The sequence below is a fragment of the Geotrypetes seraphini genome, chromosome 8 (genome assembly GCF_902459505.1).
Source record: "Geotrypetes seraphini chromosome 8, aGeoSer1.1, whole genome shotgun sequence".
In the NCBI taxonomy this organism is placed as follows: Eukaryota; Metazoa; Chordata; class Amphibia; order Gymnophiona; family Dermophiidae; genus Geotrypetes; species Geotrypetes seraphini.
In genome coordinates, this window is record NC_047091.1 from 137,392,724 (window position 1) to 137,418,137 (window position 25,414).

The window sequence follows — 25,414 nt, forward strand, 5'->3', positions numbered from 1 at the left end:
ATTCTGAGTGAAAGAATATTTCCTCCTATTGGTTTTAAAAGTATTTCCCTGTAATTTCATTGAGTGTCCCCTAATTTTTGATGGGAGTGAAAAATCGATCCACTTGGACCCGTTCTACTCCACTCAGGATTTTGTAGACTTCAATCCTATCTCCCCTCAGCCGTCTCTTTTCCAAGCTGAAAAACCCTAACCTTTTTAGTCTTTCCTCATACGAGAGGAGTTCCATTCCCTTTATCAGCTTGGTTGTTCTTTGAACCTTTTCTAGTGCCGCTATATCTTTCTTGAGATAAGGAGACCAGAATTGAAAGCAATACTACAGGTAAGGTCGCACCATGAAGCGATACAGAGGCATTATATCATTCTTAGTCTTGTTAACCATCCCTTTTTAAATAAATCCTAGCATCTTGTTTGCTTTTTTTGGTGCTGATGCACATTGGGTGGAAGGTTTCATTGTATTCTCTACAATGACACCTAGATCTTTTTCTAGGGCGCTAACCCCCAAGGTGGACCCTAGCATCTGGTAACTGTGATTTAGGTTATTCTTCCCAATGTGCATCACTTTGCATTTGTCTACATTAAATTATATCTGCCACTTGGATGCCCAGTCTTCCAATTTCCTAAAGTCTGCCTGCAATTTTTCACAATCTGCATGTCTTTTAACAACTTTGAACAGTTTAGTGTCATCTGCAAATTTAATCACCTCACTCGTCGTTCCAGTACATAAGAGCATTTTACTTGTTAAGGGATGACAAATTCAGCTCACAGTAAAAGCTGGAATTACACCTGTTGCTGCTATACACTGGGACTCTGAATATTTTCTCTCCCCTTTAGTAGTCACATGTATTTTCTCCTATACTACAACTGCCAAGAAGATTTGGAAGTTGAACAGATAAAATATATCACAAAAAATGTCCACTTTATTTTACTTATGGAATTGGGTGTGAAGACCCTGTTGGTAATAAATGGAAAGTTAGAACAGTAAGGTTTAGGATATTACTCTTCAATTGTTTGGAAAAGATAAAATCAGTACCTCCACAAAGATTTTCTGTCATTGACAGCAGTAGATTGAAGACACTGAGATATGTACAAGAGGTCATAAAAAATTTAAAACAAAACAAGAAGGGACTCACCTTGGTTAAACCACTCCTCTAATAAGCAGAATAGCAGCAAAAGAAGCAGCAAAAGAGTTAGAAGAAACAGAAAGAAAGAGTCAGAGTAAACCAAAGGTAAAGACAATAGATGTAGATATTTCCCTTCCAATGGGCTCCATTTTAATGATAATGTCTCAAGGGACACTAAGAGGAGAAGCGAAGAATTTAATGGAGTTGCAGGAACTAATATATCCAGTCCTCACTTCTGATAGAAACTGCACAGTAGGGGGCTAATTCTGTAAGGAGCTGTCTCGTTTAGGCACGTAAACACTGGTATTCTTGTCATTTACACGTGTATGTGATATATAGGTTCATAAATGAGCAGTTTCTATCAAAGCGGAATTCTGTAAGTATGCCCTTAAACGTAATGTGTGTTTTGCAGGCAGGCATTCACATGGGTTGAGTTTAAGTATGGTATGAATGTTTTTGCCTTAAATATAGGCCTCTTCTCAGTCAATTACGCTAAATTCTATAAAGAAAAGTAGGTACCTACTTTTCTTTACAGAATAGGCTTCAAATGGGTGCTTTCCTAGCACCTAAATCTAGGTGCTGCCTTATAGAATTACCCTCTACGTTTTTACAGACATGAAGCCTGTGCCCTGGGTAAATGCAGTAACTCTCACCTCAGACAGCTACTCACAAAAGATTTTTGGATCATGTGTGAGAAAATCCTTATGAAATACAACTACAGTACAGAACTTAAGGAACGCAGTGCATGTTGGACGGACTGCTATGATGTGGTGCCAGTAACTGCAAACTGAAAAGCAAGCTTAATACACCACCACAAATTGTGCCCAAGCACATGGTCTTCCTGCAGTCAGCAATATCCAATTATATACAAACTGTGCATAACTAGCATGTTTGCAGTTTTCAGCCACTGCCACGCTGCTGTCTTCTCTTCTCTTGGGAACCTTCTATTCACCTGCAGAAGTATGAAAGCAGTTAAAGTCCCTCGTAGCTCTGCAGTGAAGGGATGGACAAGCAATTTCCAATTCAGTCTATCCTTCCCCGGAGGGCATTATTGCTTGAGGAAGGAAGAGTATGTCTTACTTTATAAAGCTCCACTACAGCAACAATGTTAAATCTTACCCTCTGGGAGTAGAAAGCTGTAAAATTATATACCACACATCCTTAAAGAAAGAAAACAAGGAATTTCTTCTCCAGTTACTGAGGTTTCTTCCTTGAGCTGCACTTCTCCTCTGCTCCACTGCTGGGGCCTATTGAGGAGAGCATGACTTCCTCATAAAACTAGGAGGAAGTGTTTCCTCAAAGCTATGGAAAATACTGCTTTCGGTTCATTCGTTTTTTCCAAGGGTAAGAGCACAACATAATACAAAAACATGACGCAACACCAGGCAATGTGCCAACACAGTTAAGGTTAGCTAGCTTGAAATGCAATTTTGAGTGTTCCTGTCCTGTCTCATTCAAGGCTTCTATTCTCCAACTCCACCAAATATGAACCAACACTCTGCTTCAAGAGAAAGATGAGGATTTCATGAGTTGCTCCGACACATTTAAGACAGAAAGAAGACCATTCACAAATAGCCACTGGCAATTTAAATACAAATATAACATAGTGAAGGATGGCAGATAAAGACCAGCATAGCTTGTCTAGTCTGCCCAGTAAGATGTCTAGGACTGTAACCTAACAAAGTGTTATCTTTGGTATATTAAACATGCACTAAAGAAATTCCAGTAGGATGGGGCTTCCCAAACCTGTTCAGTACGAAGGGGCTTTCCAGATCAGTCAAGTTTCCAAGATACCTGCTATAAATATGCAGGAGATTGATTTGCATACAGTGAAGACTCAACATGTGCAGATCTGTCTCACACATATTCACTGTATATCCTGAAAAGTCAACTGATTATGGAATTCCAAGGATAGGATTAGGAAGCCCTGCAACAGGAGAAAGGAGAAAGCAGATGAAAACTGGCATGGTCTTTTACTAACATTTCAAGCACAGTTAAGAAAAATGTTAGCAGAATGCAATGGATGGGTGAAAAGCCAAAGGGAAGCGGACTGGCCTCTATCTTGTATGGTGAGAACATCTCATGGTGCTAAAGATCAAAGGGGGATTTCAAGAAAGAAGATATTCCACAATCATACACATACCACCTTTTCCAGAGCAAACATGCAACACATACCTTTAGCTTTTTTTCCTCCAAAACAGCCAGCATCATCTTTCTTCTTCTTCTGTGGGCCTCCCGGCCCAATAGGCTGATGGGAATCAAGTTCCTGGAACCGTTCCGCACCTGGGATTTCCTTGTGCACGTGATAAGACAGATTACGCATGATACATGTGCAGTTCTCCACAGACTGAGAGAGAAAAAAACTTCTAGTTTAGAAACTAGATTCCATCAAGTCCAATTCAAATATAATTTCTTGACTTCATGAACTCTCATAAAAGGTTTCAAGTTGAATAGATATTTGATATTTCACCTATTGGAGGCAGTGGTTTGGCAAGGGTGTGAAGTACGTTCTCTGAACCCTCCCCCCCCCCACACACATGGACTTCCCTTCCACCGTACCTGATTAGCTTTCCTGGCACGAGTGGCATCTTCTTCTGACGTCACTTCCAAGTTGCGGGACCTGGAAATGATGTCAGAGGTGAGCGCTGAGGCCAGTGCGAGGAGCAAGTCGGAGCTGCTGCTTGCGCAGGCAAAGGGAGCTAGAAGTATGGTGGAGGTGAATTGAAGGTGTACCTGTGGTGGGGGAGGAGTGAGAGTGCGGAGAAGAGGAGAGGTGCTGGCGTCCCCACCAAGACAGTGCCAAGAACACCTCTCAAAACATCCACCATACTTCTATGGTCTATGATTTTGTTGTTGGAAAGGCCAGATCATGTCCATCTAATGCCAACATTCACCTGCAGAAACAATTTGTCAGATTATTTATGTTTCAATGTTCCTGACTTCTGCCTTTTTTTGTATATGTGACTATTAAGCAAAGGAACCAGTGGATCCTGATAAACAGAAAGGAACAATGAAATCCTAAAATTTCACCTTGTTGTCCGTGTCCTTCTTTCCCACGGCTGACTGTAAAGCATGCAGGAGAGCATCTACCAAGCCATCACACTCCCGGAGTCTTCTGCGTGCCTCTGCACCATCCGAACTCACATTTCTAACCAAATAAAAAAAAAAAAAAAAACACCCAAAAGAAGGTTTCAGTGTGTAACCCTTAGGTGATCTTCTGCAAAAGTTATTTTTCTATTTAATCCCATTTATAATCCCTCTAGTTTCATTTATCCTAATCATGGTCTCGTTACTTCTAAACCTGTTTGGTTTTGTCTTTGCTCTTGACTAGATTGTAAGTTGATATTTATTTATTAGGATTTATTAACTGCCTCTTCATGAAGAGATTCACCCAAAGCAGTTTACAAGATGCTGAATAGTAATCAGGTACTCTTATGTGTTTTGCTCCTTATATTTCTTTCCAAGGCACTATGGTGACACTTAACATAACATAGTAACATAGTAGATGACGGCAGATAAAGACCCGAATGGTCCATCCAGTCTGCCCAACCTGATTCAATTTAAATTTTTTTTTTTTTTTTTTTTCTTCTTAGCTATTTCTGGGCGAGAATCCAAAGCTTTACCCGGTACTGTGCTTGAGTTCCAACTGCCAAAATCTCTGTTAAGACTTACTCCAGCCCATCTACACCCTCCTAGCCATTGAAGCCCTCCCCTGCCCATCCTCCTCCAAACGGCCATATACAGACACAGACCGTGCAAGTCTGCCCAGTAACTGGCCTAGTTCAATATTTAATATTATTTTCTGATTCTAAATCTTCTGTGTTCATCCCACGCTTCTTTGAACTCAGTCACAGTTTTACTCTCCACCACCTCTCTCGGGAGCGTATTCCAGGCATCCACTACCCTCTCCGTAAAGTAGAATTTCCTAACATTGCTCTTGAATCTACCACCCCTCAACCTCAAATTATGTCCTCTGGTTTTACCATTTTCCTTTCTCTGGAAAAGATTATGTTCTACGTTAATACCCTTTAAGTATTTGAACGTCTGAATCATATCTCCCCTGTCTCTCCTTTCCTCTAGGGTATACATATTCAGGGCTTCCAGTCTCTCCTCATACGTCTTCTGGCGCAAGCCTCCTATCATTTTCGTCGCCCTCCTCTGGACCGCCTCAAGTCAAGGGACAGAGTTAGGGTTACCAGATGTCTGGGAAAACCCAGACATGTCCTCTTTTTAGAGGACTACCTGGGGTCCCAGACGGACTTTCCAAAACCCAGCAGTTTGTCTGGGTTTTGGAAAGCACCGACGAGTTCTGGCCGCATTTGGAGGGCATCTGAGCATGTGCAGATGACGTCACACACATCTGCACATGCTCCAGGCCCTCCAGACGCGGCCAGAGCTTCTCGGGGAAGAAAAGAGGAGGTTTGAGGGAGGTGGGGCTAGAAGCTGAACTGGGAGAGACTGGGGAGGGCTAGGGCAGAATGGGGTGGGGTCAGAGGTGGAACAGGGCGGGGTCAAGTGTTCAGATTTTTTGTGGCCGAAAAATGGTAACCCTAGACAGAGCACACCAGACACATAGGGCCTCAATAAACAGGGACTCTCTGTGCTTGGGCTTTAGGAGTGATTCTCATTCCCTAAGTTTGGTAATCGTATTTTGCTCATTGGCCAACTCCTGATGCAAGCATTATACGCTAAAACATGGCTCATGTTGGGTCAATAAAGACAAGTCCCTGTTCATTGAGGCTCTTTGTGCTTTTTTTGTGACACTTTATAAATAGCAATGACCTTCAGCTACGCACACCCCTTCACTCTATGCAGGATGCACACAACTGGACACAGTTATAGAACAGCAGGGAAAGTGAAAGGGATCGAGACTTGCACACCACCTTTTTGTAGTTTTTACAACCACACTCAAAGCGGTTTACATACAGGTACTGCAAGCATTTTCCCTGTCAGTCCCTGCGGGCTCACAATCTATCTAATATATCCTGGGGCAGTGGAGGATTAAGTAACTTTCCCATGGTCACAAGGAGCAGCACAGGCCTTGAACCCACAACCTCAGGGTGCTGAGGCTTTAGCTCTAACCACTACACCACACTCTCCATGTACACATGAAACTTAGGGGTCCTATTACTAAGGTGCTCTAGCCGTTTTGGTACTAACTAAACGCTAACGCGTCCATTATAGTCTATGGATGCCTTAGCGTTTAGCACGCGCTAAAATGGCTAGCGCGCCTTAGTAAAAGGACCCCTAAGTTAATTGGTACTCAATTGGCAATAAGTATCAGTTATTGGCTTTCACAAGCATTAATGGGCCCAAGTTTGCAGTTACAAGTGTAACTGACTTATGACCCTATTGTATAAACTTAGGGGGGCCGATATTCAGCCGGCGGGAGGCAGCCTGCCTAAATGCGGCAGTCAGTGCTGACCCTGGATATTCAATAGGAAATTATATTGGGGTCCTTTCATGCTGGCTGTTTTAGAGCATGTGCGCTAAATGCTAATGCGTCCGTAGACTATAATGGACGTGTTAGCATTTAGCACATGTGCACTAAAACGGCTAGCGCGCCTTAGTAAAAGGATTGTGTTCAGTTTTGGAGACCGTATCTGGCGAAGGACATAAGAAGACTTGAAGCGGTCCAGAGGAGGGCAACGAAAATGATAGGAGGCTTGCGCCAGAAGACATATGAGGAGAGACTGGAAGCCCTGAATATGTATACCTTAGAGCAGTGGTTCCCAACCCTGTCCTGGAGGAACACCAGGCCAATTGGGTTTTCAGGCTAGCCCTAATGAATATGCATGAAGCAAATTTGCATGCCTATCACTTCCATCATATGCAAATCTCTCTCATGCATATTCATTAGGGCTAGCCTGAAAACCCGATTGGCCTGGTGTTCCTCCAGGACAGGGTTGGGAATCACTGCCTTAGAGGAAAGGAGGGACAGGGGAGATATGATTCAGACGTTCAAATACTTGAAGGGTATTAACGTAGAACAAAATCTTTTCCAGAGAAAGGAAAATAGTAAAACCAAAGGACATAATTTGAGGTTGAGGGGTGGTAGATTCAGGGGCAATGTTAGGAAATTCTACTTTACGGAGAGGGTGGCGAATGCCTAGAATGCGCTCCCGAGAGAGGTGGTGGAAAGGGAAACGGTGACTGAGTTCAAAGAAGCGTGGGATGAACACAGAGGATCTAGAATCAGAAAATAATAGTAAATATTGAGCTAAGGCCAGTACTGGGCAGACTTCCACGGTCTGTGTCTGTGGGCCCCAGGTGCATGCCCCAAGGGGGTGCACAGCTGGCCACCCACCGGGGAATAGGCTGCCGCCAGGGAAAGACTGCCACTGCCGCCATCGGGAACAGGCCGGCGCTGAGTTCTCCCTCCCTGCTTTTCTTCCCCGTGGGGCCGACCAACTCTCGCGTGCTAAACGCTAAGGCATCCATAGACTATAATGGACGCGTTAGCATTTAGTTAGTACCAAAACGGCTAGAGCACCTTAGTAATAGGACCCCTAAGTTTCATGTGTACATGGAGAGTGTGGTGTAGTGGTTAGAGCTAAAGCCTCAGCACCCTGAGGTTGTGGGTTCAAGGCCTGTGCTGCTCCTTGTGACCATGGGAAAGTTACTTAATCCTCCACTGCCCCAGGATATATTAGATAGATTGTGAGCCCGCAGGGACTGACAGGGAAAATGCTTGCAGTACCTGTATGTAAACCGCTTTGAGTGTGGTTGTAAAAACTACAAAAAGGTGGTGTGCAAGTCTCGATCCCTTTCACTTTCCCTGCTGTTCTATAACTAGGTGTCCAGTTGTGTGCATCCTGCATAGAGTGAAGGGGTGTGCATAGCTGAAGGTCATTGCTATTTATCGCTGCATGGCTGGCCCGGAACGTCCTCTCTGATGTTAGAATTGACATCGGGTGGCGAGAGTTGGTCAGCCCCGCGGGAAATAAAATCAGGGAGGGAGAACTCGGTGCCGGCCTGTTCCCAATGGCGGCAGTGGCAGCAGCATGTTTCCCAATGGCGGTGGGGCACGGAGAGAGAGAAAGACAGACATAGAGAAAGAAAGGGGACATGGAGAGAGAAAGAAAGAAGGAGGCAGGGTGAAAGAAAGAAAGAAAGAAATGGGGCACGGAGAGAGAGAGAGACAGACATAGAGAAAGAAAGGGGGCATGGAGAGAGAAAGAAAGAAGGGGGCAGGGTGAAAGAAAGAAAGATATGGGGCATGGAGAGAGAGAGAAAGACAGACATGCAGAAAGAAAGGGGCATGGAGAGAGAGAGAGAAAGATAGACATACAGAAAGAAAGGGGGCATGGAGAAAGAAAGAAGGGGGCAGGGTGAAAGAAAGAAAGAAAGAAATGGGGTACGGAGAGAGAGAAAGACAGACATAGAGAAAGAAATGGGGCACGAAGAGAGAGAGAGAATGATAGACATACAGAAAGAAAGGGGGCATGGAGAAAGAAAGAAGGGGGCAGGGTGAAATAAAGAAAAAGTTTGGGAAAGGAATGAGGTCTGGAAGAGAGGAAGCATACAGGAGGCTGAAAGAAGGGAAGAAATATTGGATGCATAGTCAAAAGAATAAAGTGCAACCAGAGACTGATGAAATTACCAAAGGTAGGAAAAATGATTTTATTTTCAATTTAGTGATCAAAATGTGTCCGTTTTGAGAATTTATATATGCTGTCTACATTTTGCACTATGGCCCCCTTTTACTAAACTGCAATAGTGGTTTTTAGCGCAGGGAGCTTATGAGCGTCGAGAGCAGCGTGGGGTATTCAGCGCAGCTCCCTGCGCTAAAAACGCTATCGTGGTTTAGTAAAAGGAGGGGGTATATTTGTCTATTTTTGTATAGTTGTTACTGAGGTGACATTGCATAAAATCATCTGCCTTGACCTCTATGAAAACCCGCGGAATATAAATGATAATTAACATTTTCTCTACATACAGTGTGCTTTGTGTTTTTAAAATTTTATTGTTGGTAGATCATTTTGATTTGGCCATGAAGGGAAGGGGGAGGGAGGGAGGGGAACTGCTGAAAGACATCTAGTAATCCTTGCAGGCTTGACTGTGCATGGAATTATTTTTGTAAAATCATGTTTTATTATGTGACTGGCATTATTTAGACTTTAATTTCTATGAATGAATAGAATGAATGATATAAAATTACTTGCTTGTTTTTATGTGCGTGCGCTGAAGGAAAGTGGAGAGAGAGTGGGCTGAGGACACTGAAGGGAAATGTGGAAGAGAGAGTGGGGAGAAGACGCTGATTTATAAATTGACAATTGTACAGAATATTGTTTCTTTTTATACTTTAATATAATAAGTTCAATATAAAACAATTCAAGGCTTGTGTGGATGGAATCAGGTGGTTTGCGGGGATGGGGACCGAGCTTACGGGGATTAATCCAATAAAATGGTATTTTTTTATTTCTCATTATTTGTTTTATTTTTATTTGTTAATTTGTAAAGTGGTGATTGTTATGTATCAGTTTTTTCAAATTTACATCTACTATCTTTATATTTTGCGCAGTATTAGAGGACATATTACTGTTTTTGTGGTGTTGCACTATATGCAGAGTCTGGTTTCTTGGTGGTTCAGTTTAACTTTTGTCTACATATTTCTATTTTTAGTTTGAGATTATTCCATATTGGGCGAGGTTGTATTTGTCTGTGTGTATGAAAGGGACATACATGGCTTTCTGATAGCATCGACTGTACAGGATCAATTGACTGTGCAGGATCTGGCTTGTTTAGTTTTACAATGTATGTGTTAGTGTTCTAGTGCTCACTGCAGTGTTTAAGATGCTGCCTTTTCCTAGGTACACTCTAGTTGTGCGATATGTGGATTGTTACTAAAAATCATATTTTTCATATATATGGGGGGGAGGTGTCAAAAAATGATGGGCCCCGGGTGTCACATATGCTAGGTACAAACAACTCAGATATATTGAAAACCAATGTATGTATAAACAACACTTCCAATAGGAGACTGGTGTGGTCATGAGATGTTATAGTAAATTTACTGCAGAAGCAATGAGAAAACAATATCAGTTCTTTATTGCTCAAAAAGAAGGAAAACGCCTCAGAAAGGGCCCTTCCACCTCCACAATGGTGGATCTAAAGGTGGTTAAGCGGTAACCTCCTAGGCAAAACCTTCTTGCAAAAGTGAGCAATTTAATCAAAAACTGTGCTTCACATAAATGCTGATTTAAAGATAGAGGCAAAAAAAACACTTATCTTAGAGCTGATCGGCACACCGACGGAGGCCAGCGTTTCACCGACAGGCTACATCAGGGTGTGACCCGACCGATCAGTCTAATCAAGAGCGAGTACCAACGCTTCAAAAAGTCCAAAAAATGGCTGATCGGTCGGGTCACACCCTGATGTAGCCTGTCGGTGAAACGCTGGCCTCCGTCGGTGTGCCAATCAGCTCTAAGATAAGTGGTTTTTTTGCCTCTATCTTTAAATCAGCATTTATGTGAAGCACAGTTTTTGATTAAATTGCTCACTTTTGCAAGAAGGTTTTGCCTATGAGGTTACCGCTTAACCACCTTTAGATCCACCATTGTGGAGGTGGAAGGGCCCTTTCTGAGGCGTTTTCCTTCTTTTTGAGCAATAAAGAACTGATATTGTTTTCTCATTGCTTCTGCAGTAAATTTACTATAACATCTCATGACCACACCAGTCTCCTATTGGAAGTGTTGTTTATACATATGCTAGGTACGTCACTGTGGTCATTGCTAACTTATGTTAGCATTCTACAAGAACATCAGAGCACCCAGATACTAACTCAACTCATTATTTTGGTGCCTTTATAAAACTACATCCACAGTGTGTACTGGGCCATGTATCTGGCTTACTCAGAAAGTAGATTTCAATTCTCTTTTACTGGCAGAAGCACAAAGGAAGTAGGAGAGGCTGAACAGGAAGCAGATGGTCCATTCATGTAGCAACAGGCTCTACTCAGCAAATGAGATACCATATTCTGTCCCCAAGCATCATAACATTCTTATGACGATATTTGTTCACTCTGTCCCCTGCTGTCTTATTGAAGGTTAGAGATTATCAAAAGCTTAGTCAGGACAGTGACTGCTCAGGCACTAACAGGAAGGAGGATATTTCACAATTAGCCACAGTAATTTCCATGTTCATTATTTACTGTATACTGGTGGGATTTTTTTCTCACTAATTTTATAGTAGAAGCTGTACTCTGAGCCAGTCTACCATTTGTTTTCTGCACTGGCCCCCGAGGTCTTGGGGTGGGGGTTTATCGTGAGCTACTCTTAAGACAGGCTATTTTACTGTTAACAGGATAGTACAATAGTAACTAGGTCTCATTGCATTAAATGAGAACTGTACTAAAATGATCCACCAGGAGCCCATATTGATAATTTCCTCCCTTAGTTGTGTTCATGGAACTTTACTATGAACCACAGGCATCAAAGAAGCAGAGATTCTGAATGTAGCCTTGGTGAACATAGTAATAGTATAATCTTAACTTGGAGCTCTGTTTTTCTAATAATGGTTTCAAGGCAACTTCAAGGTTTAGACCTGCTGAGATAATGAAATCCAAATGCAAGAATGTGGCATAGGATCAACTATTTGTCTTTCCAAATATGAACTCAATGTGAGTTACAGTCCAGGTAGGGTTAGGTTGATTCCCACCCTAGTGGGTTTACAATCTAAAGTTTACATCATATACAGGTAATTTTAAAGCAAAAACCTCTGTATTTTTGACAGCTCATGTAATTTTGGAATGCATTAATATATGAAGTGTGATTGAAAAATAAATTGAATGCTGCTGTCGAGTGCCATCCAATGGAACGGCAGGAATTGTCAATACAGGAAGCGGTGCGAACTTTAGTAACAGTTTGTGACAAGTTTCTACTTGTTCGGTGCAGTCAGTTGGTTTTGAGCTACGGTTGAGAGAAGTGTGTTTCAAAGTGTGTCATAAATCATGGCTCACAAACAACACATTGTGTTGTTTCAAACTGCAAATGTGTGGTTTCAAATTGCAAAAAAGTGCTAAAGAAACACATGAAATATTAAAATTAATTTATGGTGTCCATGAAGGCTGTTTACAAGTGGTTTGAGTGATTTCATAATGATTGCGAATTGGTTGAAGATGAGGAGAGATCGGGACATCCTTCAACATCAAAAACCCAAGAGAATGTTAAAAGAGTAAGCGAAATGATTCAATCAAACAGGCGATTGACTATTAGGGAAATTTATGAGGATCTGAACATCTCTTATAAGGGTTTATTAGAGCGTTTAAGAAACAATGTGAGTAGAAAACGATTTGAGAAATGGGCAAACGATTTCATCCTCCATCATGACAATGCTCCATGTCACACATTGCTTCTGCTACAGCAATTTCTGTCAAATAAAAACATTACGGTGTGTCCTCATCCACCTTATTCACCAGATCTGGCACCCTGTAACTTCTGGCTCTTCCCCAAAGTCAAAATAACCTTGAAAGGTAAATGTTTGAATTGATTCAGTAATAACAGAATAATTGGATGAATTGAATGAAGATATTTTTGATTTTGGTAGTGAGTGTGGCAACTATTTATTGTAGTTGAATCGATTCAGGACATCAAGGCAGCCACGACAGTGCAACTAAAGACACTCACGAAAGAGGACTTCTAGAACTGCTTCAGAAAGTGGCAAGAATGATGGGATAGGTGTGTTTGAAGAGAGAGGGAGTATTTAGAGTGGGATTAATGGCAATGTGTTAATAATTTTTTTTTAATTTAATTATTCAGCGTATTATATCCACTCAATAATACAGTAAAATAGATCCTGTAGGTTCAAGTATATATACCATATTCTTTCTAATAGCCCACTCTATAAATGGTCCAGCCCTCTTTCAGCATTGAACAACCTTGTAAATTTCATCTTAAGATTTAGATTCCTCCAATAGCCCCCCCCCCCCCACCACACACAAACACACACATTTCCAGTAACTGATACTGCTCTCCTTTACCTTCTGTGATGACTAGATCCAGTGGCGTACCTAGGGGGGGGCGGGGGGGGCGGGCCGCCCCGGGTACCAGCCCTGAGGGGGTGTTCCCGGCCTTGCCGCTCAGTCCCCCCCCACGCCCGAAGGACCGCTCGCCCCACTGACCTTCCAGCACACCTATGAAGCAGCCCGCAGCAGGATCGCGCCGTCAGCAACCCCTCAGCTGCTTGGGCGCTGCTTCCTGCGCCGCGGTCCCGTCCCTCCTCTGACGTCAGAGGAGGGGGCGGGACCGAGGCGCAGGAAGCAGCGCCCAAGCAGCTGAGGGATTGCTGACGGCGCGATCCTGCTGCGGGCTGCTTCATAGGTGTGCTGGAAGGTCAGTGGGGCGAGCGGTCCTTCGGGCGTGGGGGGGGCAGTAGCTTAAGGTAGCCCGGCGCAGGAAGCAGCTCCTAAGCAGCGCAAAGATAGCTGACGTCGCGATCCTGCTGCGGCTGCTTCATAGGTAGTGCGGGGAGGCCAGGGGGGCGAATGGTCCTTCGGGGTGGGTCGGGGCATCAGGCCTTCAGGGTGGGGCGGGCGGGCGGGCAGGCAGACTTTCAAGGGGGAGGGGGGTGACAGGCAGGCAGGCAGGCCTTCAAGGGGGGGTGCAGGTCTTCGGGGGGGGGGTGCAGACCTTCAAGGGGGTGCAGGCCTTCAAGGGGGGGACAGGCCTACAAGGGGGGGGGGACAGGCCTACAAGGGGGTGGGACAGGCCTTCAAGGGGGTGCAGGCCTTTGGGGGGGTGCCAACCTTCAAGGGGGGGTGCAGGCCTTCAAGGGGGGGGACAGGCCTTCAAGGGGGGACAAGCAGGCAGGCCTTCAAGGGGGGGTCAGGCCTTCAAGGGGGGGGGACAGGCCTTCAAGGGGGTGCAGGCCTTTGGGGGGGTGCCAACCTTCAAGGGGGGGTGCAGGCCTTCAAGGGGGGGGACAGGCCTTCAAGGGGGGACAAGCAGGCAGGCCTTCAAGGGGGGGTCAGGCCTTCAAGGGGGGGGGGACAGGCCTTCGGGGGTGCAGGCCTTCGGGGTGGGTGCAGGCCTTCGGGGTGGGTGCAGGCCTTCGGGGTGGGTGCAGGCCTTCAGGGGGGGACAGACCTTCGGGTGGGGGGTACAATCCTTCGGGGAGGGTGCAGGCCTTCAGGGGTGGGGTTTAGGCGTTCAGAGGGGGACAGACCTTCGGGTGGGAGGTAAAGTCCTTCGGGGGGTGCAGGTCTTCAGGGGTGGGGTGTAGCCCTTCTGAGGGGGGACAGACCTTCGGGGGGGGGGGGGTCCTGGTGTAAAAGTACACAGAGGGAGAGAGGGAAGGGGGGGTTCAAAGATACGTGCATATGCCAGACTTTGGGGGTTAGAAATAATGGGTCTAAAAACAGAGGAGTGGGAGAGAGATGGTGCATAATGGGATTTAGGGAGGGAAGGAACAGAAAGGGAGAGAACTTGGAAACAGGGGATGGTGTGGAGGGGGGATAGAGATACTGGATAGGAGGATAGTTGGGAACAGAAAGGGAGAGATGGTGGATCCTGGGGTGGTGGGGAGTTGAGAAAAGGTGAATCTGTGGATGGAGACAAAAAAAGGAAAGATGCCAGATCTCCGGGAGAGGGAAGGGAAACGGAAGGGGAGAACAGAGATGGCAGACGGATGGTTAGCACGGAGAAAGGAGACCCTGGCAAGCAAGACAACAAGAGCCTGGGACCAACAAGATTTGAATATTGATCAGAGAACAAAAGGTAGAAAAAATAATTTTATTTTCTGTTTTGTGATTACAATATGTTAGATTTGAAAAGTGTACATGAGACAGCTTGAAATGGGAACTTTTCTATTTTTGTGAATGGCAAGGCTGAGTTCAGTTAAAATATATGCTTTATAAGAAAATATAATAATGTGTTTTATAAAGTTTATAAGCATTGCTGGCATACTCGGTGAGGTGTTCCTAGTGTTGGTGGTGGTGGTAGCATGTCAGTGTGTTGAGAGGAAGAGGTAGTCTGGGAAATTCTGCTGAGCAAACTCTGGGCCCATTTCCACCCCCAGTTAGTCCACTCCACTCAACTGGTTCACACACTGAGTGGGTCTTTGGGTGTTATTTCTGGGTAGTTGTTTTAGAATCTCTTCCAGTGGTTTGTCAGTATCTCCTTCTGGTCCAAGGAAGGAAACTTTGTCAACCTTAGCATTGACCTTCAGAATATGTTTGTAACAGCGCTGCTTGTGTGGCATTAGGCTATGTAGTGATCGAAAGAAAAAAACAGACCTTTGCACATTTTTGCACTATATGGTGGGTGTATGAGGAGATTCACATTTCCTGCACAGCTAAGTCCATGTGAAGTTACCTTGTGCTGTATTTGACATCTAGCAAGGTCTCTGTTTGAAAGGAAAGATCTAAACTTAAAAATGAAGTGGCCAGAAGTTATGGTAAAAGCAGATAGTGTAGCTGGTTTTAAGAAAGATTTGGACAAATTCCTGGAGGAAAAGTCCATAATCTGTTATTAAGACATGGGGGAAGTGTCTGCTTGCCCTGGATCGGTAGCATGGAATGTTGCTACTCTTTGGGTTTTGACCAGGTATTAGTGTCCTGGATTGGCTACCATGAGAATGGGCTACTGGGCATGATGGACCATTGGTCTGACCCAGTTAGGCTATTCTTATGTTATGTTCTCATCTGTAGGGGCCTTTGTTTTCACTTCTTATTTTAATGTATTTTTTTTCTGGGAACTTATCAGTGTTTTTTATAATGGGAACAAAAATGGAAGAGAATTAATGTGTGTGGAATGGGGGGTAACTAATTTCTTCAGCTAAATAATTCAATCCACTTCAAACAGACATAGGAGAACTTGTGCACCATTCACACACCCTCCAACCAAAAACGTCAAAAGAAAAAAACTGTTCGACAACCTCCTAGCCATTCGAGCTGCAACACTCGACCCCCAACTCTACAACCAATTGATATCAACCACAGACTGCAAAACCTTCAAAAAGAAATAAAAACCCTTCTATTCAAAAAACACATAAAACCGAACTAACACAATCAGAACTGTCCCAAGCATCACCTGCAACTACTCCATATGTACTTCTAATGTCATGACAATTTAGACATAATTTATGTTATGTTATGTTTGGAATAATGGTTACATATATGAGGTTCAATAAAAGAAAATTTTCACTGCCTGTTTCTATTCTGACCATTTATTCCATTTCATGGTTATTGCAAAAAAAAAAAAAAAAAAAATTTTTTTTACATGGGGGGGGGGGGGGGTGTCAAAAAATGATGGGCCCCGGGTGCCACATACCCTAGGTACGCCACTGACTAGATCCTTCCTCTACTTTTACTCGTGGTACTCGTTTGGGTCAACATGGAGCCTTGAGCACTGATACTCAAGGCTTTGGGCATACACAAGTGCTCAAGGTCCTGCACTAGCCATGAGGAGAAGTAAGAAGAGAGATCTAGTGATCTCAGGAAAGAGCAATGCTGGTTACCAAGGGGGAGCAGGGGGGAGGAGAGGGGGGGCGGGGGGAGGGAGACTACCCCAGGTGCCATAACAATTTTCTCGACTTTCACTTATCTTTATAAGATGACTGGATCTGATAGCCCCTTGGTTTAAAAATGACAACTACAATGCCTAGTGCTAGTTTTGTAGTACTACCACTAGGGGTCATCCTGCCATGCCCTTCTGTATTATTGTACAACTCATCAACTTTCTTTTTACTAACTGTATTTTTGGCAGGTTAACGTGTGTCCTTTTTGCCTTCTCAGAGGTAAACAAGCAGCTTTATAGGGGAAGAAGCCAGACAAAGTCACAGTGTTTCCACAAAGCTAGGGAAAAAAAATCTGCTTTCATTACATTCATTTTCTCCAGTGGTGAGAGCACAAGATAATACAGTATAATAACATTAAGCAACACTGGGCAACGTGCCAACACAGCTAAGGTTAGCCAGCTTGAAATGTGTTCCTGCCGAGTCCACACTTTGCTTCAGCTAAAATTCAAACCCTTTTCTTGTGCTGCAACCTAAGGAAGGAATTCTAGAGGTAACCAAATAATCAAAATACATTGACTGAAATGCCCCCATCTCTTACACCAGTGTTTCTCAACTTGGTCCTGAGTACCCCTTGCCAGTCAGGTTTTCAGGATACATATATGAATATGTATAAACTTGATTTGCACACACTGCCTATATTATATGCAAATTTCTTTCATGCATATTCACTGTGGATATCCTGAAAACCTGACTGCCAAGGGGGTACTCCAGGACCGAGTTGAGAAACACTGTCTTACACTGTGCATTACACTATTTCAGAGAGAAATACACTGGTTAAACTACTCCAAGAAATGAAATGTAATGTAATGTAATGTAATGTAATTTATTTCTTATATACCGCTACATCCGTTAGGTTCTAAGCGGTTTACAGAAAATATACATTAAGATTAGAAATAAGAAAGGTACTTGAAAAATTCCCTTACTGTCCCGAAGGCTCACAATCTAACTAAAGTACCTGGAGGGTAATAGAGAAGTGAAAAGTAGAGTTAGAGGAAAAATAAAATAACAAGACAGCATTGATCTAAATACTTGGAAGGTAGAAGAGAGGAGAGAAAGGAATAGAAGCAGAATGGGTTAGCGTCAGTGATGAAGTGGAGCAAGTAAGTTTAGGAGGAGCGATTGAAGTTTCCAGAAAGGGCTTCTTCAGGGAAGAGACTTGGCCGACAGTCCCAGGATGCCTATGTCTCCTCCCCTGCGATGTTCTCCCATCCATGCATTCCCTCCCAGACACACTGCCCGTGCCCCCTCCGCTCCAAGGAGGCTGCCCCAGATGAGGCCCACGGTGAATGCAGGATTCTCTCCTCTGCGGGAAAGCCGCCCGGAGCCGACAGTCGATCTTCTTAGCGGATTGCAGGGTGGGAAGAGTTCACACTCTTGGTAGGAAATGTGATTGTTACTTTCTAAATTATTTCTACATTTTAAAAAAGTTACTATGAATGTAATATTGCTACTTTTTTGAGACTTTGCCACAGATGGAAACAGGATACTGGTCTAGATTAGTGCTGCCCAATTCAGGAAAAAAAAATTCGATTCGATTCAGCCTATTGAAATCAATTTTTTGATTCGATTTGATTTTCCTGCCCAAGTGGATGCTTTTATCAAATATCCTGTTGGGTTTATTTTATAGTCTTTTCACCCCTTTTATAGCCTCTTTACCTACTTTGCCCTCTCCTACCCACACTTGCGCTGTGGTGTAAACAAAATAAACAAACAAATAAGACTTTTCCTCTTTCTCTTAAATCCTAGCTCACGTTCGTGGTCTAACACCACAAAATAGAAAATAAAATTATTTTTTCTATCTTTTGTTGTCTGATCATAATTCAGATCTTATCGGACCCCGGCTCCAGTTGTATTCTGATAACTTGCTTGCCAGGGTCTCCTTCTTTCTCCGTGCTAACCATCCATCTTTTGTCTCTGTCCTTCCCTTCCGTTTCCCTCCCCTCCCCTGGAGGTCTGGTATCTTTCCTTTTTTTTCGTCTCCATCCACCTTTTCTGAATTACCCTTTCATCCTTCATCTCTCTCTCCTTCCCCACTACCCCAGGGTCCACCATGTCTCCCTTTCTCTTCCCAACTACCCTCCTATCCAGTATATCTATCCCTCCCCTCCACACCATCCCTTGTGTCCAACTTCTCTTCCTTTCTGTTCCTTCCCTCCCTAAATCCCATTGTCTACCATCTCTCTCCCTCTCCTGTTTTTAGATCTTTATTTCTTCTATCCTTCCCTTCATCTCCCCTCTCCATGATCTCTCCCAAGTCTATCTCCCCCCTCCATCAAGTTCATTTCTCCTATCTATCTTCTCCCCATCTCTCCTCCAGTCCACCAACTCCCCATCTCCCCTCTCCCTCCATCTGCCTTTTTTATTTTTTTTATGGCACTCCTAAGCCCCCACCACCACACCCCTGCAACTTTCCCAAAGAGAGTCCAGCAGGAGGGATGCATCTGGTAAGAGCTCTGCCCTGGCGGTAGTGATCCACTCCTGCCAGCACTCCTCGTGTCTTCTGTCCACTGCGGCCCGCCTTCAGTGAAAACTTCCTGTTTCCGCTTGGGTGGCTGAATGGAGAGAAGACACCCGGAGTAGCAGCAGGGTAATGAGCCGCATTCTCTACCGCCACTTTTGACTGGCCAGGGAGGAGAGGAGAGAGCCTTGCTGCCCCGATCTGTACGCAGAGACCCATTCAGAATTTCCTTCTGCCGGAGTCCTTTCTTCGATGTAACTTCCAGTTTTTGCAAAGCAAGGACTTTGGTGGCAGAAGGAAATCCCAAACAGGTTTGCGGTGGTAGCAAGGGACCAACGAATTGGTAAGTCCAATTTTATGCAATAATAAACCGATTCGAATTGATTCACCCAAAGTGAATCAGAGAATCGATTCGAATCGCGAATAGGGCAGCACTACTCACCAGCCCCCCTGCCAATTTCAGTTTCCATCCCCAGCCCCCAAGACTCGCCAGCCCCCCTGCCGATTTCAGCTTCCATCCCCAGCCCCCAAGACTCACCAGCCCCCCTGCCGATTTCAGCTTCCATCCCCAACCCCCAAGACTCACCAGCCCCGCTTCCGATTTCAGTTTCCATCCCCAGCCCCCCTGCCGATTTCAGCTTCCATCCCCAGCCCCCAAGACTCACCAGCCCCCCTGCCGATTTCAGCTTCCATCCCCAGTCCCCAAGACTCACCAGCCCCCCTAATGATTTCAGCTTCCATCCCCAGCCCCCAAGACTCACCAGCCCCCATTCCGGTTCATTTACTTACTGGACTGGATATTAAATCGCGGGGAAGAGAGGAGAAATGAGGGAAAAGAGCCAACCAAAAATAATATTTGCTGCTGCCGAGGTCTGCTGCACGAGGTCCGCTCGCTCACCCATTGACTCTCCTTTCGTTTCTTCCAATGTAATTTCCGGTTTTGCAAAACCGGAAGTTACATTAGATGGGAAGAGTCCGGCGGCGTGAAATAGCCCAAACTCGTCTTGTGGCTGAATCAGTGAGTCCGGTTTTTAACAAAAACGAACCAATTCAAATCGACTCACCACAGTGGTAACAGCTGGGACGCTCATGGGAATTCTATGAGCATTGGAGCTGTTACCTTGGCAGCGGGTGTTAAAAACGCTAGTGCGGCTTTGTAAAGGAGGGGGTTAGTTAATAGATACTTGGGTGATATACATGTACATGAGACATTATCCTGGGTCTTAAACAGCAGTCTTGCATCACAGTTCTTTCACACATGGAAGGGCAACTCTGTTAAGAATACAGTAACATTACAAGTATGAGATGCAATCACATTGGCCTCCGAGTCAAAAAAAAAAAAAAAAAAAAAAAAGATGCTGTTGGCTGGAACACGATGACAATCATGGAGCAACTGTTTGACAAGCTCACAATCCTATTTCCTACATGTTACAGGTTTTTACTACTTGTACTGAATTCAGTCAATTTTGGCTTTTTAAAAATAAAAACAAGATGTCACATCTGCATAATATGCAGCACCCATCTGGCACACACATGGTGGACTAGCAAGAAGAAACCTGAGATTTTTTTTCCCCAACACATTTTCCAACCCTGTTCCCTCTCTAAGCTGAGCAGCAGTTCTCCACCTACAGTCCTACGGAGAAGGGGGTGTTGCAGTTTCACTAATCATATTTTCAATAGGGAGGGACAATCTCTGCAGCACTTCAGAGAACTTGCCTGTCCCTAACAATTGAAAACACAATATTGAAGCACCACCCCCTACTGGTAGCAATGCAGTTGGAGGATCCCGGCTTAGGTTAGAAGAGATAGTATATTGCAATTTCAGAATACCACGTTTTTTGCTCCATAGGACGTACTTTTTTCCACAAAAAAAATGGGTGGAAAAGAGGGTGCGTCCTATGGAGCGAATACAACCTTCCCTCCTCCCCCCCGCTGCCGCTGACGTCGGACTGAAGGTCCAGACCAGCCAATGACTTCTCTGGCTTGTTGCATGTGCCAGCCTGGCTACCCTCTGAAATCACTTCCAGATCGTGGGGCCAGGAAGTGACATCAGAGGGAAAGCCAATGCCGGCATGAGCAGTAGGCCGAAGAAACTGCTCACGCTGGTGAAAATTTAATGAGGTACAGGGGGAGGGAGGGCGTGAGTATGGCGTGGGGAAGCCAGGAAGGAGCAGGGGGGCGCCACTACCCCAGGCACCTCCTACCCTTGCTAAGCTACTGCCCACAAGGCACCTTGTATGCAGTGTTAGTCCATTTGCTCAGGAGCAGTATAAAGGGATCTGGCCCTGGTTTAAACACAATTGGTTATAGGGCTCTCAAGAGTAGGATGCCTAAGGTGCCCTCCAAGAAGCCCATCCCACTGTTGTTCCTGCCTAGACCACTACCCATCAAAACTTGAAGTATGGTAAGCTTGGGGGGGGGGGAAGCCCTTTGGAAGGGTGAAGGGAGAAGTTGGGGAGATTTAGGCCTTGGAAGGATGGTTCATGGTGGAGGCCACCACTAGGGAGGCTAATCAGATTTGGGGGGATAGGTCAGGAGTCACTTAAGCCCACCCCCAAGGTGACCCTTGACCTTTCCTCCCAATGTGACTAGCCTCCTAGTGGTGGCCACCCTTCCAAGGCCTAAATCTCCCCAACCCCTCCCTCCACCCTCCCAAAGGGTTCTCCCCTTCTAATACTCCCAGGCACCTTAGAGGGGCATTCTACTGTGGGAAAGACCCAATCACCAACTGTGTTTAAGCTGGTGCCGGGCTCCTTTACTCTGTGGTCCAGGAGCACTAATTTGTAAAGCACCCAGATCTTTTTGTCATTCCCTCTATAGTCCTCTACCCTATCTGCCTCATCAATCCCCTTGTAAGTCCCTACCTGAGCAGTATGTATAGATTCACCCTTTTTGTCCCATGTGTCTATCATAATTAGATTGTAAGCTCTTTTGAGCAGGGAATGCTTCTTACGTGTTTAATGTACAGTGCTATGTGAATCTGGTAGCACTATAGAAATAATAAATAATAGTAGTAGCATCATCATCATCAGGCCTTGGGTTGGCTTTTAGATAGGGCTATTTTTCCGACTGTATCACGGCTTGTAATGTACACTAGAAATGGTCAGTGGTAAAAGGAAGCAGGGGAGACCAAAGACCTTTGGCCGATACCATCAAGAAAGACACAGGAATGAACATCAAGCAACTGAAAGAAGTTGTATAAAATAGAATAGTATGGCAAGGACTGGCCTACAGAGTATCCAAGGATCGGACATGACAATAGATAGTAATAGAGAGTAGAACATACACAGCAAGTCGTGGTATAGTATCTATGTAGTAATGAGCTGCTTTGCATGTATTTGTATGTTTTGCCTCTCATTTCTATGTACCCCATGTTGACTTCACTAATGCTACGTTAGGACATGACAACCTGCATTTGTGCCCTTTAAAACAAATATTTAAAAAAAGATGGAAAACAGAATATAATTTTATTGGACTAATAGATTTTTCAATTAAATTTCAGAGGCCAAAACCTCCTTCAAGTCAGTACATTGTACTGCAGTTATGGTATCCTGTCCTGTCCTGACCTGAAGAAGGGGGTTTTGTTCTGCCTTTTGCGGCAAGAATACTGTTTAAGTTTGGTTGCATTTGTTTCAAGTCCTTATTTGGTTTGGCTCCTACTTACCTGCCTTCACGTTTTGAACGATACAAACCAAACAGGATCACTCGAGGAAATCATCTGTTTGTTTATCCAACCATAAAATCTTGTCGATACAAGAGATTTCTTGATAAACTATTTGCATTTCAGGCAGGCAAAATGAATTTTTGGTTATGTTCCATTCTTTCTCAGGCTATATCTTTTAGGAAGCTGGTGAAAACTGATCTGTTTGGTAAACCTGTCAACTGATATTTTAACATGTATATTTTTAATTTGATTTTAATGTATTTTTATGTCAATTGTATTTTTTCACTGATTGTACAGTTCTTCTCGATGTGAACTGCCTAGAACTATGTGGTGTGGCGCATATAAGAATAAAATTATTATTATTAAGATGTAAACAACTAGGGTTATTGCCCTAAGACAGCTTGATAACTTCTCCCCTAAATGCCTGGCCCTCTACTTTTAGCCACTAAGCCCATCTGTTGAAAAAGAATGACCATTTTTCACGCTTTATCACACTTTTCAAGCTTTATCACACTTTTCATGGTGGTAAAGAAACCAACACAATTTCAGCCACGCAACCTGTCATCTAAATACAGAATTGACTAGCAAGGTATATTCAAACATAAGAGCAAATGCCATGCTTCCAGGAAAACAACCCACTTCCAGCAGATGAGGCTAGAACTGATCAAATTGCTGCTTTCCTTGAGATCACAAAGGGAAGCTGAGTAAATGTTACGAACGGTAAACAGTGATTGGTGAAGACGACCCATGAGTGAAGGAATCTGACCCATGAGGATTATGAACAGACAGCACATTCATCCCTGCTTCAGACGAGGAAGCTATGGCATTCAAATATCAAGGTCCCTAAGATACATATTCTAACTCTGTGTGACATTTACAAAGACGGAAAAGGCTTTGCTCACGCTCTGCTGCCTCAAGGGATCCCGTTGCCAATTTTTCTTTTGTTAAAAGAAGAATATTTCTTTGCCTATAAAAGGTTTTTCAAGTCGCAAACCAAACACTGTAAATGGGAAGCTCTTAATTAATAAGCACTCTAAGTGTGATTAAAATCTATATTGGTATTTGGGTATTCTCATTGCTCTTGTTAGCGATCAAAGATATTAGGTTATTAGTTACTGTTCTAATAGCGTACAGATACACACACATGGTCCTGCAAATTGTCAACATTAGATAATTTTATGTTGATCTAATAAGATCTATGAACCCGAATGGCCATTAAAACTTAAACCATTTTCTTATTTTTATTTTAAATTTATATCCCATTTTCCCAATAAAATGTATTGTTCAAAGCAGCTAAAGAGGTCACAGATTGCCTTAGGTGAAATGAGACCCAAGTCCTCCATGCAATCCGATATAATTTGTGACATCAGTCAGTATTAGCTAATCAAATTCAGCTAGTGAGATGTAACTTGCGACTCTTCCCAGAGGCTCAGGGACATCGCATAGTAAAGGCTATAATTGCCCACTTAAATAACTTTGAATATCATCCTGATTTATTTTTTTAATTGTTGCCACCATTCTTGCCAACGATGGACAAGTTTTTGAAAGCCATTGCAAAAGAACTACACATTATGAGGGGCATAATAAAAAAAAATGTCTAAATCCCCTTTTGGCCTAGGCCCTAAACGCTGAAAGTAGAAGCAGGGAAAATGTCCATTCTAAAAAAAAAACAGTCCAAAATGAGGTGGGTTTTTTTTGAGAATGGCCTACCTCTACGTTCAGCAGTTTAAACAGCCATACCACCACTACACTTACAACACATTATAATAATAATAATAATAATAACTTTATTCTTATATACCGCCAACAATCTTGCGACTTCTAGGCGGTTTACAATGAAGAGAAACTACAGACAGCGAATTACAGAGTATAGCATTGAACATCTAGTGATAGTAACAGGAGAGTTACAGGGTCTGTGTATTACACGGTTCATTATCAACCCAAAAACAGCCTAAGCCCCAAACGCCCAAAAAACAGACCTTTTAGGCGAAGGAGGGGCCAGTCCTTCACCTAAAAGCTGGATTCTGTAACCGGTGCATCAAAAACCACACCAGTTTCAGAATACACCCCCCCCCCTTGTCCTGTAATGATTGCGGCAGGAGAGATGGCTCATCTCCCCTGCCATGATCTCAATGGTGATTGACCCACCTCCAAACTGCCGGGACCGGCAGCAGGAGAGATGCCCAACCCAGCCCATGCACCTAAGGCCCCGCCCACAGGAGGGGCCTAATGCAATTGGGTCAATTCCAGTTGGCCCAGGCGCCTAAGGCCCCTCCTGTTTTGACTCAGTCTAAGTCAAAACGTGTAAGTGCCGACTAGGCAACCTGTTAAAACTTTTGGTTATACCTGCTGTACGACTAAGTCTTGGTCGGCCTACCTCCAGCCCTTTCCCCTCCTCTAAAAATGCCTCTTTTCGCTCTAGGCATTTAGAGGCAGGGGAAAGGCCTAAGCTGGTTTTAGATATGTCTAAAACCAGCTTTGATTATCGGTACTTGGACGATCTGGCTTTTTGATCGTCCAAGTACCGATTTAGGCCACTTTTTAGACATTGGGGTTTTTTTTTTTTATTATGAGCCCCTATGTCTCTTTAACCAGTTGCTCACAGTCTTTTCCATTTCTTTATTTGAGGCAAACAGATGTCCCTGAAAGTGTGAT

General features: G+C 44.0%; 1 protein-coding gene across 7 annotated transcripts in view; it reads right to left on the reverse strand.

Moving 5' to 3' along the window:
- Window positions 1–25,414, reverse strand: part of ARVCF (ARVCF delta catenin family member) — a 394,108-nt gene that overhangs the window by 97,974 nt on the left and 270,720 nt on the right. For all 7 annotated transcript variants that reach the window (XM_033955207.1, XM_033955205.1, XM_033955206.1 and 4 more), the window contains exons 6-7: window positions 4,152–4,269; window positions 3,297–3,468 (exon numbers count right to left, since the gene is read on the reverse strand). In XM_033955207.1, the coding sequence (XP_033811098.1) occupies window positions 3,297–3,468; window positions 4,152–4,269 (290 nt within the window). The remainder of the gene's footprint in view (window positions 1–3,296; window positions 3,469–4,151; window positions 4,270–25,414) is intronic.